This window comes from Dromiciops gliroides, chromosome 2 (assembly GCF_019393635.1).
Source record: "Dromiciops gliroides isolate mDroGli1 chromosome 2, mDroGli1.pri, whole genome shotgun sequence".
In the NCBI taxonomy this organism is placed as follows: domain Eukaryota; kingdom Metazoa; phylum Chordata; class Mammalia; order Microbiotheria; family Microbiotheriidae; genus Dromiciops; species Dromiciops gliroides.
In genome coordinates, this window is record NC_057862.1 from 81493990 (window position 1) to 81510640 (window position 16651).

At 37.1% G+C, this 16651-nt stretch overlaps 1 protein-coding gene across 1 annotated transcript in view; it reads right to left on the bottom strand.

Annotated features, from left to right (window-relative positions):
- Positions 1 to 16651, bottom strand: part of MARCHF5 (membrane associated ring-CH-type finger 5) — a 61648-nt gene that overhangs the window by 25218 nt on the left and 19779 nt on the right. Inside the window, exon 2 of the mRNA XM_043987662.1 lies at positions 11877 to 12079. Coding sequence (XP_043843597.1) covers positions 11877 to 12079 — 203 coding nt within the window. The remainder of the gene's footprint in view (positions 1 to 11876; positions 12080 to 16651) is intronic.

The window sequence follows — 16651 nt, forward strand, 5'->3', positions numbered from 1 at the left end:
GTCATTAATAGATAAAAATATTAGTTTGAGGTTTTTTGGGTTTTGGGGGGCAGGGCAATGAGGGTTAAGTGACTTGCCCAGGGTCTGAGGTAATATTAAGGGACTTTGGAGAGATGCTTTAAAAACCTCGGGGTTAGACTTGAAGAATAGCTTCTAAAAGGTATGAGGCAGGTTTGGGGGAAAAGGGAATGAAGACCATTAAGAAGCTTTCCCAGGAGTTAAGCAGGAAGAACTAAGAAGAAAAAGACCTGTGTTAAAATTATACTCTGTAAGGAGAGAACAGTACAAGGGGGGAGAGGGGGGTTTAGAGGATTCCCAAAATAAGCTTTACTTATCTTTAAGGGAAATCAGTTGTTTTCAAGTGAGACTGGTGGAGTGTTTACCTTTAAATGAACAAAATGGCCCTTAAGCCAGAATACTGAATACTGAAAGTATGGTCTAGCCCATTATACCACCTCTCATGTTCTCTCACTAGGCTACTGTAGGAATCTTACAGAGGTAATGAAGGCTTAGAACAAGTTGGTGGCTATAGAAATGAAAAATAGTTGGATGTGACCTACAGGAGAAAAATAATTGGCAGGACCATGACATTGCTTATTAAGAATACAGGAACAGTAGACAGAGCACTGGCCCTGGAGTCAGGAGGACCTGAGTTCAAATCCAGCTTCAGACACTTAACACTTACTAGCTGTGTGACCCTGGGCAAGTCACTTAACCCTAATTGCCTCACTTCTCCCCCCCCCCCCAAAAAAAAAGAGTAGAGGAAGAGAAAGGATTAATTCCAGGTGAGAATGGTGATTCCTTATAGAAACGGAGAAACTGGGAAGAGGAGTCGGTCTAGGAAGTTTTAGACATGTTGAGTTTAAGGATATAAATAAAGGTTTTTGGGATCCATGCAGAAATGTCCTATAGAAACTGTAGATACGGGTCTGAAATGCAAAGACAATGTAAGAGATGGAGATCTAAATTGGTTTGCCTTCAGCTGAAACTGAGATGAAGGAGTGAACTTTTAGAGAAATTATGGACATTCACAATTAGGCAGAAAGAAGAAGAATAATTAGGGAGACAGGGATGGAACAGTAAAAAGTAAAAATATTATGATAGCATAGTGTAAAAGTAGCTACAGGAAAGAATGTCTCAGGAGCAAAGAACAATCAATAGTTTTCAATTATAACAGAGGACAGGGAAGAAGTCTGAGAAAAGGCTCCTGATTTTGGCAATTCATAGGTTACTACAACCTCGCCCAGTGATGACTAAGAGTGGAAACCAGACTGTAGGAGGTTAATTATAGTATAAAACCACTGCTTAAGGTATTTTGCTGTTAAAGGAATAAAGAAAATTGAGTGATGTTTGATATGGTTATCTTTATTTTTTAAATACAAGGGAAACCAGTATATGTTTAAATTGACAGGATGAAGCTAATGGGAAATGAAAAATGAGTTACTAGACAAGGAGTTGTTGGACATGTGAGAAGTTCATTCTAGTACTGATTCTGCCACTTAATATCCATGTAATCTCGGACAAGTTCTTTAACCCGAGCCAGCTTCTTCATTACAAAAATGGAGATAATTTCTGTTCTGCTTAGGGGTACTGTGAATACATATGGAAATATTCTCAAAGTTGTAAAGCTTATGAAACATATGCACTACACAATTCCTATCTATGTAAGATATGATGATGATAAAATGATGTGATGACAGTGGTGAAGAAGATGGTGGGTAATGGGACAGACAGCTTTGAAGATGAGAAATTTCTTCATCTGAGATTTCGGGAAAGGATGAAAGGAGAGATGCCAAGATAGAGATAGGCTGATGTCTTGATTTTCTCAATGATATGTGACAGGAAGTTGTCAATTTTAAGTGAGGGTGATGATGGGTACTGGAATCCTAAGGAAAAAGGCTTAGGTCAGTTGATTGTCATACCTGTGTATTGAGTCGCAGTAATACTGAAGCCATTAAGGTTAAGAAGTAAGGTAATGTCATTAGGCCACCAATCAACTCAGACCTAGAAAGGTTGATGTTGGTGAAATGAGTTTGGAAGTAACTAGAGATAGTGGGCCGTGCTGATATAACTGATGAGATACATCCATGGTACTGTGACAATTGGAGTGACGCCACCTGCTGGAGAGTTACTGTAGGAAAGCTCCGCCATGAGAAGAAGGCATCTGAGGGCAAGCCATGTGGCTTGGAAGGTCAGTTCCTTGGCATCAGGACGTGACATTTCCTCGTGGGTACTGCTGATCAAAGCTATCAGCCAATTAGTTTGGAGCTCTGTGTGAGTGTGGATGGGATGTTCCTGGTTTCACAGGATGCTTGTGGGAAGAAGGGGTGAAGTGCACTCACACTCTCTCAAACAATGATAAGTTAAGGTAAGAATGATAAGATAAGAAAGGTAAAATACATTATACTGAGAATACTAATGTATGAAGTTTTTTTTTGTGGGGGTGGGGCAAAGCAGGTTAAGTGACTTGCCCAGGGTCACACAGCTAGTGTCAAGTGTCTGAGGCTGGATTTGAACTCAGGTCCTTTTGAATCCAGGGCCGGTGCTTTATCCATTGTGCCACCTTGATGCTCCGCTTTTTTTTTTTTTTAAATGAAGTTTTAAGAATGGTCTATTAATGCACTGATGATGCTTAACTGGGTTGAATAAGCACCAAGGTTACTCCTTTAAGACACTCTGTACCCAAGGCAAATTATATTATGCCCTTCTTCTCTCTGTCATGAAATCGGGTTAAAACTGAACATTAACAGCAATCTTTATAAACCCAGAATTTAAAGATTAGAAATATCCTACAGAAAAGAGGTCACAAGAAGCCATTTAGCATAACTAAATCACTAGCAACACAAGGAGAAAAACCAGGAGTCTATGCTGATACTATTTTACACCTAGATATCTGGAAGTCAGAACAAATCAATTATTGCCCACAGAACTAATTACATAAATGTTGGTTAGGGCCCCAGGCTAGTCCATAGAAACCTATTTGATCAACAATGTACTAGCCAGATTTGGATTCTGAACACCAGGTTCATTTGGTAGAGGAGGGAGGAGGAAGAAAAGAACGTTCTGATAATTTCCTAGAGACAAGGCTTAGAAAAAATTCTGAAATCAATACAGCTTATTTTTGGCATTCTCTCACCTAGTACTGTTCTCTCCTAAGTCCTAAGCTCCCAGCGTCACTATGCTATGTGAAGCTCCTGCTATGGGCCGCCTCAACTCAGGCTTTCCCCCCCCTTCATCCTAAGTGCTTCATGCTCTAAGATTACCTATTATTTTTACCTTATAATTGAAACTCATTTCCTTAGAGCTTAAGAGTAAAGCAATCTGATTAAATCTGAATTGACATTAAAGAGAAGCCCAAATGAACAAAGCTTAGGTTCTGTGGTATAGTTTGGGTGGGGGTAGAGAAACTGGTATTTGTACCAATGAGTCTTTGTATATAAAGGTCTATATAATGCACAGATGTTTTACTAAGTTGTTGTAGATGGTTACAAGTTAATAGACATCTTCTCTATTTCCTAGTACCAAGTTTAGGTTCCCTGCCAACCTTTCTATAAGCATGAAAGAGAATATATTTTCATCAATTTTTTTTGTCAGTTTTTGAAAACTGGAATCTGAGAGGGCACTGAACTCTCACAGCTTAAACACTATGACAATTACAAAAATAATAACAACTCACACTTATGTAGTAATTTATAATTTACCAAACATTTTCCTCACAACAATTCTGTGAAATAGACTCAGAGAGGCTAGCTGGCTTCTCTGATGTCTGATGGCTAGTAAGTGGCAGAGACAGGATTCAAATCCAGGGCTTCTCACTCCTAATTTACTCTCTTTCCTCCATCCCATGCTGCTTCTCCTACTCAAGAAACCAGTTGAGTGAATATGAGAGTCTATGCTACTCTTGGGAACAAGTAGTATGACTATGACACAATGCAGTTGCTTTAGTGTTTTCTCTGTTTCTCTTTTTCACTGACAAATAGAGGGCCCAAAACTTGATTGCTAACGTTCTCAGGGACCAGCACAATGGGCAAAGATAGAAAGAAAAGACGACAAATACTGGACATAGGCATCAGGTTTTTCACTCTCTTGGCTTTAGCCATACCAATTCATAGAAAGAAAGCAGCCAGTACTGACAAAACGGTGGTTTGTTTTAGAAGTCAAAAAGTAAGGCATGTCTCACAGATTGCAAATGAATCCAATACATATATAACGTGCTCAGAAGAATGCACAGAGTATGGACTGGATGTGTCCAGGTTTACAGAACACCTCGCCTTTGCTCTATGCAGCTCTATAAATGTGCTTCCATGGATTACTCTGGGTCTGCAAATAAACACAATTCCTATGACATTACTAAGTGTGGTGAGACTGGCTAAAAAAGTGAATGTATTTGCATTTGGTAGTGTGTGTTTTTTAAAAACAAACAAAACATCTGTGCTAGAATGATTCCAGTATATCATAAAAAAATAAAACCCAAGGGATTCTATTACCAATTTTGGCCTTGTTTAATTAAGGTATTACTTTAATTCTCTTCCTTTTAAAAATTAATATTACTCCAAACAGTAATAAAGGGCCTCAAAATTCCAGAGGAGGAAAAGAAGGGATGGGACAGAGTCTATAACAGACCTATCAGACTGCACTCTTATAAACAAACAAGGTAGTTACAAGGTAGCTCTATTTTATTATTAGGTACAGTTTCCATTTTCAACAACGGCCTCCTTCCCTGCTACAAAGGGAAACAATGGTGAAATGAGTCAGCCAACAGATCCATTTAGTCACAGTTATATAACAGCTTCTAGAAGGAGTTTCATCCAAATACCTTTTCATCCTTGAACCACACCCAAGGACACCTCTGCTTTCCGGCTGGGATACCAAAGGACTTCATAAATATTATCTTATCTCAGTAACTATCTTATTATCCTTAACTACTGTTTATCCAAATTCAGCTTGTTATCGATCTATATCTCCGGGCTGTTTGGTGAACAAGACGCTCATCTCTCAGCTCAGGACATTTTCTCTGGCTGTCCAGGTGCCTGGAATTGCCTGGAATGTTCTCCCTGCTCAACTCCCCCTCCTACCTACCTTCAAGTGCCAGCTAAATCCTATCTTCTACAGGAAATTTTTTCCAACCGCTCTTATTTCTGGAGCCTTCCCTCTTTGAATGGTTTCCTATTTATCTTGTACATAGCTTATTTGTACATGTTTGCTTGCTGTCTCTCCCCTACTAGAGACTGAGCTCCCTGAAGGGAAGGGCTTTCTTTTGCCTCTCCTTTGTGTCCCCAGTCCTTACTACAGTGCCAGGCACACAGTAGGCTGTTACCAAATGTTTACTGACTGATTGAATGGAGTTTTTCAGGTGAGGACACAGCTCAGTCATATTCATGGCTTTCATTTCCATGGTTTTCATTTCAGTTTTCAGCATTGCCCATGACTAACACATGATAAAGCCCTGGGCAAGGGAAGGGTAATCATAATTCACTATATACTTCTATTTGCTGCTTTTTGGAGTTCTTACCATTTGGTTTGGGCTCCCAGCCTACAACACTGGCTCCCTCCCTTTTGTTAACTCTGGACACCCTGGTACTAGGAAGCAGAAGAAATACTAACCATTCTTCTAACACAGCCACAGATTACTTTCCAGATTTCTACTTTCTGGTCTGACAGTGGTAACCCTCCTTTGTTCCACTCTTTTCCCTAACAACACATATGAAATCAACAGGGACATGAGAGGCCTTTATTATAAGGTGCTAAATGAAAAATGGATTGGGGGGGGGAATCATATTTTTTGTGTGTGAGGAAATTGGGGTTAAGTGACTTGCCCAGGGTCACACAGCTAGTAAGTGTTAAGTGTCTGAGGCCGGATTTGAACTCAGGTCCTCCTGACTCCAGGGCTGGTGCTCTATCCACTGTGCCACCTAGCTGCCCTGAAAAATCAATTTTTAAAAGTATCCAGTTTTAGTTACAATAAAACATAATTGTGGCTATGTCTGAATCTGACCATTATAGTAGTGGATCCTATCATTCAAGATGGAAAACAACTTTCCACGTTTGGAGAGTTCCTCTTCATGCTAATCAATCAATTCCTAGACTATGAATATCGGGTTTTCTGCCTTATTTTCAGATCATACTACATCTGCTCTGCAACCACCTCTCTGTTCCTCTGGGGTCTAAGTGCCTAGTGTAGAAATGAAATTTCTTATTTAGGCCACAAAATGTTATTCCACATGTCCAAAATGGACCTGGCAGATGCTTCTTCTTGGTTCTCAGATTCAGAAATTTTATTCTCTCCAGCGCCATTTTTCTTCCTGGTTCAAACAGGTCTTACAACTCTCCCTAATTTATCCAAGTTAATCTGTTCTAATTGTTCTATATTGTTATTCTTGCTAGCCAGTTTCTTAAAGCTTGTGTCATTACATCAATATATCAAAGACCTGTAAAGGCAGTGCATTATTAACATAATAACATCAACATAATACTTATGATGGTAATGGTAGTAACTATTCATATTTATATAATGCTTACACTAAACAGGTATTTCTTTTTTTTTTTTAAACAGGTATTTCTTCCATGAGATCACTTCCCCCTGTTGCTAGTTTTAAGTAGTTACCTAAATATCTGTATAATTTAGATAGTGTTCAAATGCTACTCTGGCTCTTTACTGCCATGTGGTCTACTTCTTTTAATCCTACCATCTGATCTCTGCCCTCTATATTCATGTGGAGAATCATACAATCAGACTTTGCAGACAGATAAAAGCCCTCAGAGGACAGCTAGTAAAACCTTCTCATTCTAAGTAATTTGCTCAAAGACACATAGGTGATAAAGCCAGAGTCTGAAATTGATGTCCTCGGACTACAATCCAGCACCCTTTCCACTGCACTTTGCTGCAATTACTCTACTGTCTATCTGAAAAATATTTTAAATTTAAGAATCTATTTTCCCTTTCCAATTCCCCAACCCATTAAAAAAACCAAACCAAACCCAAATTCCTTGTTATACATAAATTCCCTCCTTGGCTGTATGTGTGTTTTTTAAAATTCTCATTTTGTACCCTTAATATATCACTTCTCTGTCAGGAAGTAGGTAACATGCTTCATCAGTGATCTTCTGGAATCAAGGATGGTCATTACATTGATTAGAGTACTTACAGCTCTCAAAGTTACTACTGTATAAACAGTTTTCCTGGTTCTGCTCATTTCATCCTTTATCAGTTTATGAAAGCTCTCAAAATTGTTCATTTTTATAATATAGATGTTATAGTATAAATTGTTCTCTTGGTTCTGCCAACCTCCCTTTAGTTTCTATTTTCAAATCAGCTGTCAAAATTCTGCTTCTTTCCTCTTCAGCATCCAAGATCTGTTTCCTTGGTCTGAGTACAAAAGCAACTCAGTGATTATCCCTAATTCCTTCCCTTCTATATCTGTAAACATTATAATAAGGTCTTTAGGGGAACAAAAATCACATTGTACTAAATAATTAAGTTTAAATATTTGCCACAAAAACTGAATGGGGACTTTTCTATCACGGGCACCTTCCTGCAGCTTCAACCACCTTAAAAAGTTGACTCACAAACCACTCAATCCAGGTCTGACTTCACTCCTGAATTCTAAATCCACACTTTCAGTAGACTACAGGTCACCTATACTTGGAGATCTCTGCTACCACTATTGCACAAACCCTTCTTCCTAGCTACAATTGTGATGGACAAACATCCATCAATCTCATTGCTATCCACAGAACATCTTCATGCTCAAAACCATCTAGTAAGTTCCCATTTTCCCACCAAACAAAATTTAAACATCTTGGCTTGTAATTCAAGGCCTTCCAAAATCTGGCAACAATCGTCAACCTTTCCAGCCTCCTAGCTTACTAGACTTCCTTCCCTACACCTCCCACCACCTCCCCATGCCTTTCTTCACACTGTTCCGCATATGTAGGATGCCCTCCTCCCCTCTTTTCACACACTGAAGTCTGACTTATTCATATGGTACTTCCTCCATGTACCCTTCTCTGATCCTTTCAATGAGTAATTTCTTCCTCTAGACCTTAAACAAAACCAGTTGTGTTTTTCTTATTCAATTATGTATTAGTTATTTGTACATATATCATATTTTACCCCTCCTCCACAAGACTATATCCTGAGGTTATGTATAGCGGTGTATTGTCTAAACTTTGTGTCCTTCGCTTGTGTCTCAGCTCTTAACACACGCACATAAATACTTCATAAATGTCTCTGGATTGAATTTTTTGGTTAGGCCATTATGATAGCCTTGATTCCCGTCCTTGTAAATTCTGGCGAAAACATAAAAATAAATATAATGACAATGAGAAAGATTCACAGTTGAACTAGGGAAATAAGACCACGAGTTCTCACACCATTCAATAGGCACAATAGTATCAACTACACAGATGTAATCTAACAACTCAGACTAGGCTCAAGAGAGGGGTGGGAGTATGTTTATGGAGGCCTGTAGGCTCAGACCCATGGAAAACTCCCATAATGACACGGTAATAATTATCAATGTAGCAGATCACAAATGTAATGGCCAATCCCAGTTGGTAGTTGGCAATAGGTCTTCACAAATATACTGGAAGCTATGAATAGCTAAAAATATTTAACTGTTAATAAGACTTAAAAATTTTTAAAAAAATAAGATTTAGTAAAATATTTGTATTTTGCCAGACTGAAAGGTCAGTTCTGGGGTAAAGCATCATTATAATGGAAAGCCCTCACTAAGGGGCTTAAGGGAGAATTAAGGAGGAGGGGGATAATTTAGAGACTTAGGTTTAATAAAAACAAAGCAAAATGAATACATTTTGACACACAGTATACTTGTTTTTGAAAAAGAAGAAATTTCTCTTTTGCATGTATTTTAATAAAGTATGCTAATCACTGTATATGGGATACAAATAACAACTCTGAACTCATTCTCAACAACAACAAAACAGGATATCTTTAGAAATTTAAAGCAAAGGAAACTATTGTGGTTGATTCAAAACTTCTCTTTTAAAAATATAACTTTATTGTTGGCAACCAATATAAATTAGAGTTTATCAGGTAGCCCAGTTTTCTTCAATTGTTGGCTTAGGAAGTTTTAAATAGCCTTCACCAACCAGTTATTCTTTTCCTGGCTTTGTGCATCAGGCCTTTCTCTGCTATGCTCTTCAAATATAGGAAATTTAGATAAATGATGCTAGTTATATGAGAAATAATAAAGTGTGTGTATATGGAGGGGAGAATCAACAAATGGTTAGAATAACATTTTTTCATTAATCTGAAACTTAACTGTATATCCATGTAGATTATATGTACACTAAATACAATTATGCATGCTTGTGTGTTTGTGTTATGGTTAATGCCAAAAGGTCCATTATAAATAATGCACAATGGCTTATTCACTTTGTTGTCCTCAGGTGCTTTTTGATGTGTCAAGAAGATAACAGAAAAAGTATCAAGAGGATAATAGAAAAGAAAAGGATATTTATCACATCATCAAAGACCATTTTGACGTTAACAACCCTATCCCTTAATAAAGAAATAATCAGTTACAGCTTTTTCATTATTACATTGAAAAGATAAAATCAACCAACACACGCACGATCCACTAATTTATTAAGCACAAGTAAATATCTGAAAGTTCATGGACACATATGTTTTCTATCATTTCTATCATTTTCATAAGTATGTCAAACACTTAGATTTGAGGCCTGAACAATTTTTTCTTTTCTTTTTCTTTTTTACAGAATTAAAAATTTTATTAAATATTTCTATTGGTAGCTAGGTGGTTCAGTGGATAAAGTGCTGGCTCTGAAGTAAAAAAGAGTCCTCCACCCGAATTTAAATTTGGCCTCAGACACTCACCAGGTGTGTGACTCTGGACAAGTCACTTAATCTGTTTGCCTTAGTTTCCTCATCCGTAAAATGAGCTAGAGAATGGCAAACCACTCCAATATCTTTGCTAAGAAACCCCAAATAGGGTCACAAAGAATCGGACACGACCGAACAACAATAAAATATTTCCTTGTGCAAAGCAATGTACCTGGAAAAATTTTCATTGCATCTCATAGATAGTTTAATAGTCAAGATACAGACATGAGGGTAGCTGAATTCCTCACCTCTCAAGCTTCACAATCATTTTACTCTGAAGCATTAGTTCTCATACTTTAAATCATTGAGTGATCTTCCTCCAGCAAAATAGTCAAGACCAGCTAATTATCTGGGGCAACATGTTGGAACTAAGGGGTCAATCCAGAAAAATTCCATGTAGTTGAGAAGGGAAGGAGGAGAAACAAAGAAGGAAAGTCAAAGGCAATTAGAAGAGTCTCAAGAGGTAGAACAGTCATTTGAAAGGAAGGTGGAAGGGAACAGAAAGCAAGATGCATATAACTTGCTGAGTGGGAGAGAGTCAGGCCAAAGAAGGTGCACTCAAGTCTGGTTTATGCTTAAAGGAAGAGCAATGTATGCAAACCAGCCTTTGGGATTCCTGAGGGATTACAACTTCCAGTTTAAGAAACTGCTCTAAATTCTTTTGGCAGAGTTGATTCATGTTATAACAGGGTCTGGAATTATACAGCAAGATCATAACTTGCCTTAGAGAAGATTCACAAAGAAATCACTGTATTTGCTATTGACTACCTGAAATATTTACCTTTAAATTGGCTAATGGTAGACATACAAGTCATTGGAACTGGAAAGAAGAAAAGCAGTCCCCAAAAGAGCAAGAATGAAAGTTGTATGGATGGCCTCTACAATTTTTGAACCTGAACTCTCCACATGCACTCACTAACGAAAAATATCCACTAATTCCCCAAGAATAAATAAGAGATTGGGTAGCAAGGATAGCCGATTAAGGCCAGGACCATGTGGAATGGAGTAATATGCTTCTTTTTCCACTTGTTGCCTGGCACCTGACAGATTTTCTTTGGCTTCTTCTCCTCCATTTCCTCTCTCTCTTCCCTCTTCTAGGCATAACTTTTTTCCTACTTCTCCCTACACTATGCTAAAAAAGAAATAAAAATAGTTAAACACAGAAGCATTTTGTTTGTGGCTCATTTGAAAAATATTTTTACTACAAATGCCTGCATTTGCATTGTCCCATTTTTAGAAGTTCATAGAGTGAGAAGTGCACATTTAATTTAATTCCATGTAACATCTAGCATATACATAAAGTTTATCATGATTTCAACTTTCCCCTAAAATCTCTTTTGTTCTGGCTTTCCCAGAGTCCAGATTTTTCCAAATCCTTTTGATTCCAATAACCTCATGACAATATGCCCTGCCCTGTTTCTTGCAGGTGTTTCAGTCATACCCTGTAGTTCTTATTACCAGAAAATAAATACTTTTTAAGAAGAAAACCACAAGATAAGAATCTGGTGGGTGAGTGTGAGTATTAATTTTTCTAAAAACTTTATAAAAATTCAACTTTAGCCATACTAATATGAATCCTTCAAATGTGAAACAACAGACTTGGAGAATGTAAAAATAAGGAGTAGGGCATTAAAATGAGGACAAGAAAAGAAAAGGGAACATTATCGCTCTCTTTTGCCAACCAGATATCATCAGAGATAGAGGGATCATTTAAGTCTTAACATATTTTAGCCCTTTTACTTAATCATGGTCAAATAGGTAAATTCCTTTTCCACTTCTCAACTAATTAGTACAAAGGCTTAAAATGTATTTGTAGATATGTTCATATTATGCTATAAATCATAGGCAGAGAAAAAGGTTTATGATTCTCAAGTAAGAACACTGTACAAAGCGGTTATAGGAAAACATGCTAGGCCAAGTTACAGACTCTAGTTAAAAATGGCTTCCCAGGATTCATGCATATGAAAAGATTTAAATATATTATGTTCAAATTTGGGAGAGTTTCTCTTACCCAACTTTGGAAATACTATTAAGTATTCTGCATTGCACTGAGGACATGCCACTCGTGCTGTACTATTTCCTCTTTGTTTTTCATCTACCCAGCGTTGCAGACAAGCTTGGTGAACCCATTTTGTAGATCCTCTGCATCTGCATGGTCTCACCCACTCAGCTGTTCGATCATCTTCATCAGTAGCAAAACATACCCAGCAACTTCTAGAAATTAAAATAAAACCCATATATTAGCAAGAACGGTAACACTATAAATTCTTTATGCTAAACGATTTTTAACAGGTATATCCAATATGATTAATATAGGCTTAATAAATGATGCATAAACAACATGATGAAATATTTAATATGAATTTACTATGTAAAAGGCCCCATGTTTAAGCATTGGGAAATTACAAAGATGGAAAAAAAATACCATAACAGCATAATCTTTGCTTTCAAGAAATTTATGAACTAGTTGGAGACAAAGATAAAATATATAAAGAAAAGTGTAATAATGACAACAATTATTACCTTTATTCACCTTACATTTATTTATATAGAAGTTTTATGTAGATGAAATTCTTCACAAAAACCCTATGATTTTAAGCATTACCCCCATTTTACAAATGAGGACACCTGGTGTGTGTGTGTGTGTGTGTGTGTGTGTGTGTGTGAGTGAGAGAGTGAGAGAGAGAGAGAGAGATGATTTATCAATAGGGTAACTGCTAAAGGTGGAAATGAAATTTAAACCTAGGTTTACTACCTTTATGTTCAGTATTCATTCCATTATACCAAAGTTGTATGACCATTTTTCATTTTTTTAACAGTGAAAACTTTCATTACCCCGCCCCCAGCACTTTTCCTTTAAAACTGTAAATTGAATTTCATTTTTTTAATCAGCAAAAATTTGTATTCTCTCCTCACCCCTCAAACTGAGAAAGAAAACCAAAACCTGTTACAAACGTATGTAGACAAGCCAAAACAAATTTCCACACTGGCCATCTCCAAAAAACTCCAAATCAAACCAACAAACAAAAAAACCCCAATCCACTGAGTTTTTCACCTCTTCAGAATGGGAATCATGATACCCTAACCAGAGCTCCTACATCTTTCAAAGTTGTTGTACTGTTATCATTGTACATAAAACTGTTTGCCTGGTTCTGCTCACTTCACTCTGCATGTTCGCGCAAGTCTTTCTAACCATTTTTTTCAACATAATAGTTTTGCATTACTTTATATAGCATAAAGTGCTCATATTCCTCAATTGATGTGTCTCTCCCCAGAGTTTCCAATACTTTGCCACAGCAAAGAGCTTCTTTTGATGTTTCTCCCAACTCCTGTGTTTGTGCCAAAGATTCTATGCAACTATGGTCTTTCAATCAGGAATGCTTGCAAGTCTCCTACTTTATCAAAGGTTTATTTCTTTTTCCATGTAGGATTATACTCAGTTTTGCTAGGTTATTCTTCGTTGTAAGCCTCTCTTTTGCTTTTTGGAATACTGTATTTCAAGATCCCCACTCCTTTACGGTGATATCCGAGAAGTTCTCTGTGATCCTAACAGTGGCTCATTATTTGAATTCTTTCTGGCTGCTTGCAGTATTTTTTTCTTTGACCTGGAATCTCTGGATTTTGGCTATATGTTTCTTGGTAGTTTTCATTTTGGGATTTCTTTCAGGAGGTGACCAGTGGATTATTTCTATTTTTGCTTTATGGTTCTAAGAGAGTTGGGCAGTTTTTATGATTTCTTGAAATATTTTGTGTAGGCTCTTAATATCTCTCCTTGATCCTTTCAGGACAATTATTTTTGCTAGGAGATACCTTTCATTTTCTACCTTTTTAGTCTTTTCACTTTGTTTTACTATTTATAGAATACCTGGATCTTCAAGTACTTTGGGTTTAAGCTACTAATACAACCTGTCTACAAAATACAGTGAGGTATCAAGTGAATTCTTAAAAGAAAATGGCTCATCTGCTCTCCAAATCCAGAAATTTAAAAAAACCACTGTTGAATCTGGATGCAGATTGAACCATGCTATTTATATTGTTTTTGTTGTTGTTTTTCTTTTTTGAGGTTTTTCCTTTTTGTCCTGATTCTTCTCTCATAACATGACTAATACAGAAATATGTTTAATGTGATTGTACATATATATCCTATATCAGATTACTTGCTGTCTTGGGGAGGGGGGAGGGAGGGAGAAAAATTTGAAACTAGAAATTGAATAAAAACAAATGTTGAACACCTATCAGATTGGCTAAAATGACAAAAAAGGAAGATAACAAATGTTGGAGAGGCTGTGGGAAAATTGGAACACTAATGCATTGTTGGTGGAGCTGTGAGCTGATCCAACCATTCTGGAGAGCAATTTGGAATTATGCCCAAAGGGCAATAAAGCTGTGCATACCCTTTGACCCAGCAATCCCACTTTTAGGTCTTTTGCCCAAAGAAATCATGGAAGGGGGAAAGGGACCCACATGTACAAAAATATTTATAGCTGCTCTTTCCGTGGTAGCAAGGAATTGGAAGTTGAGGGGGTGCCCATCCATTGGGGAATGGCTGGACAAGTTGTGGTATATGAATACAATGGAATACTATTGTGCTGTAAGAAATGATGAGCAGGAGGAGTTCAGAGAAACCTGGAGGGTCTTACGTGAGCTGATGATGAGTGAGATGAGCAGAACCAGAAGAACATTGTACACAGTATCATCAACATTGAGTGTTGACCTACTGTGATGGACTATATTCTTCTCACCAATGCAATGGTACAGAAGAGTTCCAGGGAACTCATGATAGAAGAGGATCTCCAAATCCAAGAAAAAAAAAAAAGAAAGAAAGAACTGTGGAGTATAGATGCTGATTGAACCATAATATTTCTTTTGTTTGGGGTGCTGTTGGTTTTTTTTCTTCTATTTTGAGGTTTTGCATCACTGCTCTGATTCTCTTGTAACAGGATTAATGCAGAAATAGGATTAATGTTATTATGTGTATATATATATATATATATATATGTGTGTGTGTGTGTGTATATATATCTATATGTATATGTATATGTATAGAGATATATAGACATAACCTATATCAGACTACCTGCTGTCTAGGGGAGGGGAGAGGGAGGGGAGGGAGGGAGAAAAATCTGAAATTGTAAAGCTTGTATAAACAAAAGTTGAGAACTATCTTTACATGTAACGGAAAAAATAAAATACCTCATACATTAAAAAAAAATGTTAAAAACTATCTCTAAATGTAACTGGAAAATAATAAAATCTTTATATGAAAAAAAAAGAAAATGGCTCATTTACAGATGCTGGAGATATTGTAAATTCTCAGTTACTGTGTTGTTATCATGTTTTTAAGGCTTGTCCTTTCTCTTGGTTTCTCCTCTTCTGTTAGTAACTTTGTAAGCACTTCCTTGCTTGGTTAACATTATTAGAGACTGAAGCAAAAGGTATCTAAACCTAAGCCAATTTCTATTTAGTATGTCTTTTCTTCTTTAGGAGATTGTCTAGTCTGGGGTGGTTTTGTTGATCTAAAAAAATCCAATTAGAAAATGACATGACAAAAAGTTAATAAATGTCCAACAACATCTCAAACCATTTAATAGGAAAGAGTGGAGACAGGTAAGTGTGTGTGTGTGTGTGGGGGGGTAGGGCTTGCTAGCTAATGATGAAATTATTGCCACTTAACACTGAGGTAGTCAAAAGATTTAACTATAGAAGAGGCTTATGCTTATGATGAACATACTTTACACAGAAATTAAAGAATTTCTAAGATGGAAGGGATCTTAGAAAATCATTAACTCCAATTTCATTCCTTTCTTTTTTATACATAAACAAAGTGAGGTCTAAGCAGGTTAAGGTACTTGCCCAAAGTCAATAGAGTAACATAACTGGCACTGGAATTCAGGTCTTACAATTCCTCTATCTGGTGCATTGATGAAAAAAGATTACATGACTGAAAAAGCATTCATAAAGAAATGAAAAACGTGGGTATCTATAAATATTTCATATTAAAGAAATCTTTTAATCTTGATGTGATTTTTTAAAGGATTCCTTATATCTTAATATCTTTTTTTTTTCTTTTGGTGAGGCAATTGGGGTTAAGTGACTTGCTCAGGATCGCACAGCTAGTAAGTGTCAAATGTCTGAGGTTGGATTTGAACTCAGGTCCTCCTGAATCCAGGGCCAGTGTTCTATCCACTGTGCCACCTAGCTGCCCTATATCTTAATAACTTAAAGACATATTTCTAGTTGATTACATTACCCAGTTCTTCAATTAGTAAGAAGACCAGACCTGAAATAAATGGTGCAAAAAGTAAAGTAAATAAATTGGCTGAAATATGAGCTTAGGAAAAAAACAGTAAATTCCCTTCTGTTATCTTTTGTTCTTTCTTAAATTTGGCAATAACCTTTTTTTTCCTTTTTCTGGCAACACTATTGAAAGTCCCTTTCCCCTCCACATCTCTTCCCTCATTAAAAAGAACAATAAGGGGGCAGCTAGATGGCGCAGTGGATAGAGCACCGGCCCTGGAGTCAGGAGTACCTGAGTTCAAATCCGGCCTCAGACACTTAACACTTACTAGCTGTGTAACCCTGGGCAAGTCACTTAACCCCCATTGCCTCACTTAAAAAAAAAAAAAGAACAATAGGGGGCAGCTAGATGTTGAAACAGATAAAGCACTGGCCTTGGATTCAGGAGGACCTGAGTTCAAATCCGGCCTCAGACACTTGAGACTTACTAGTTGTGTGACCCTGGGCAAGTCGCTTAACCTCCATTGCCCTGCAAAAAAAAATTATTGC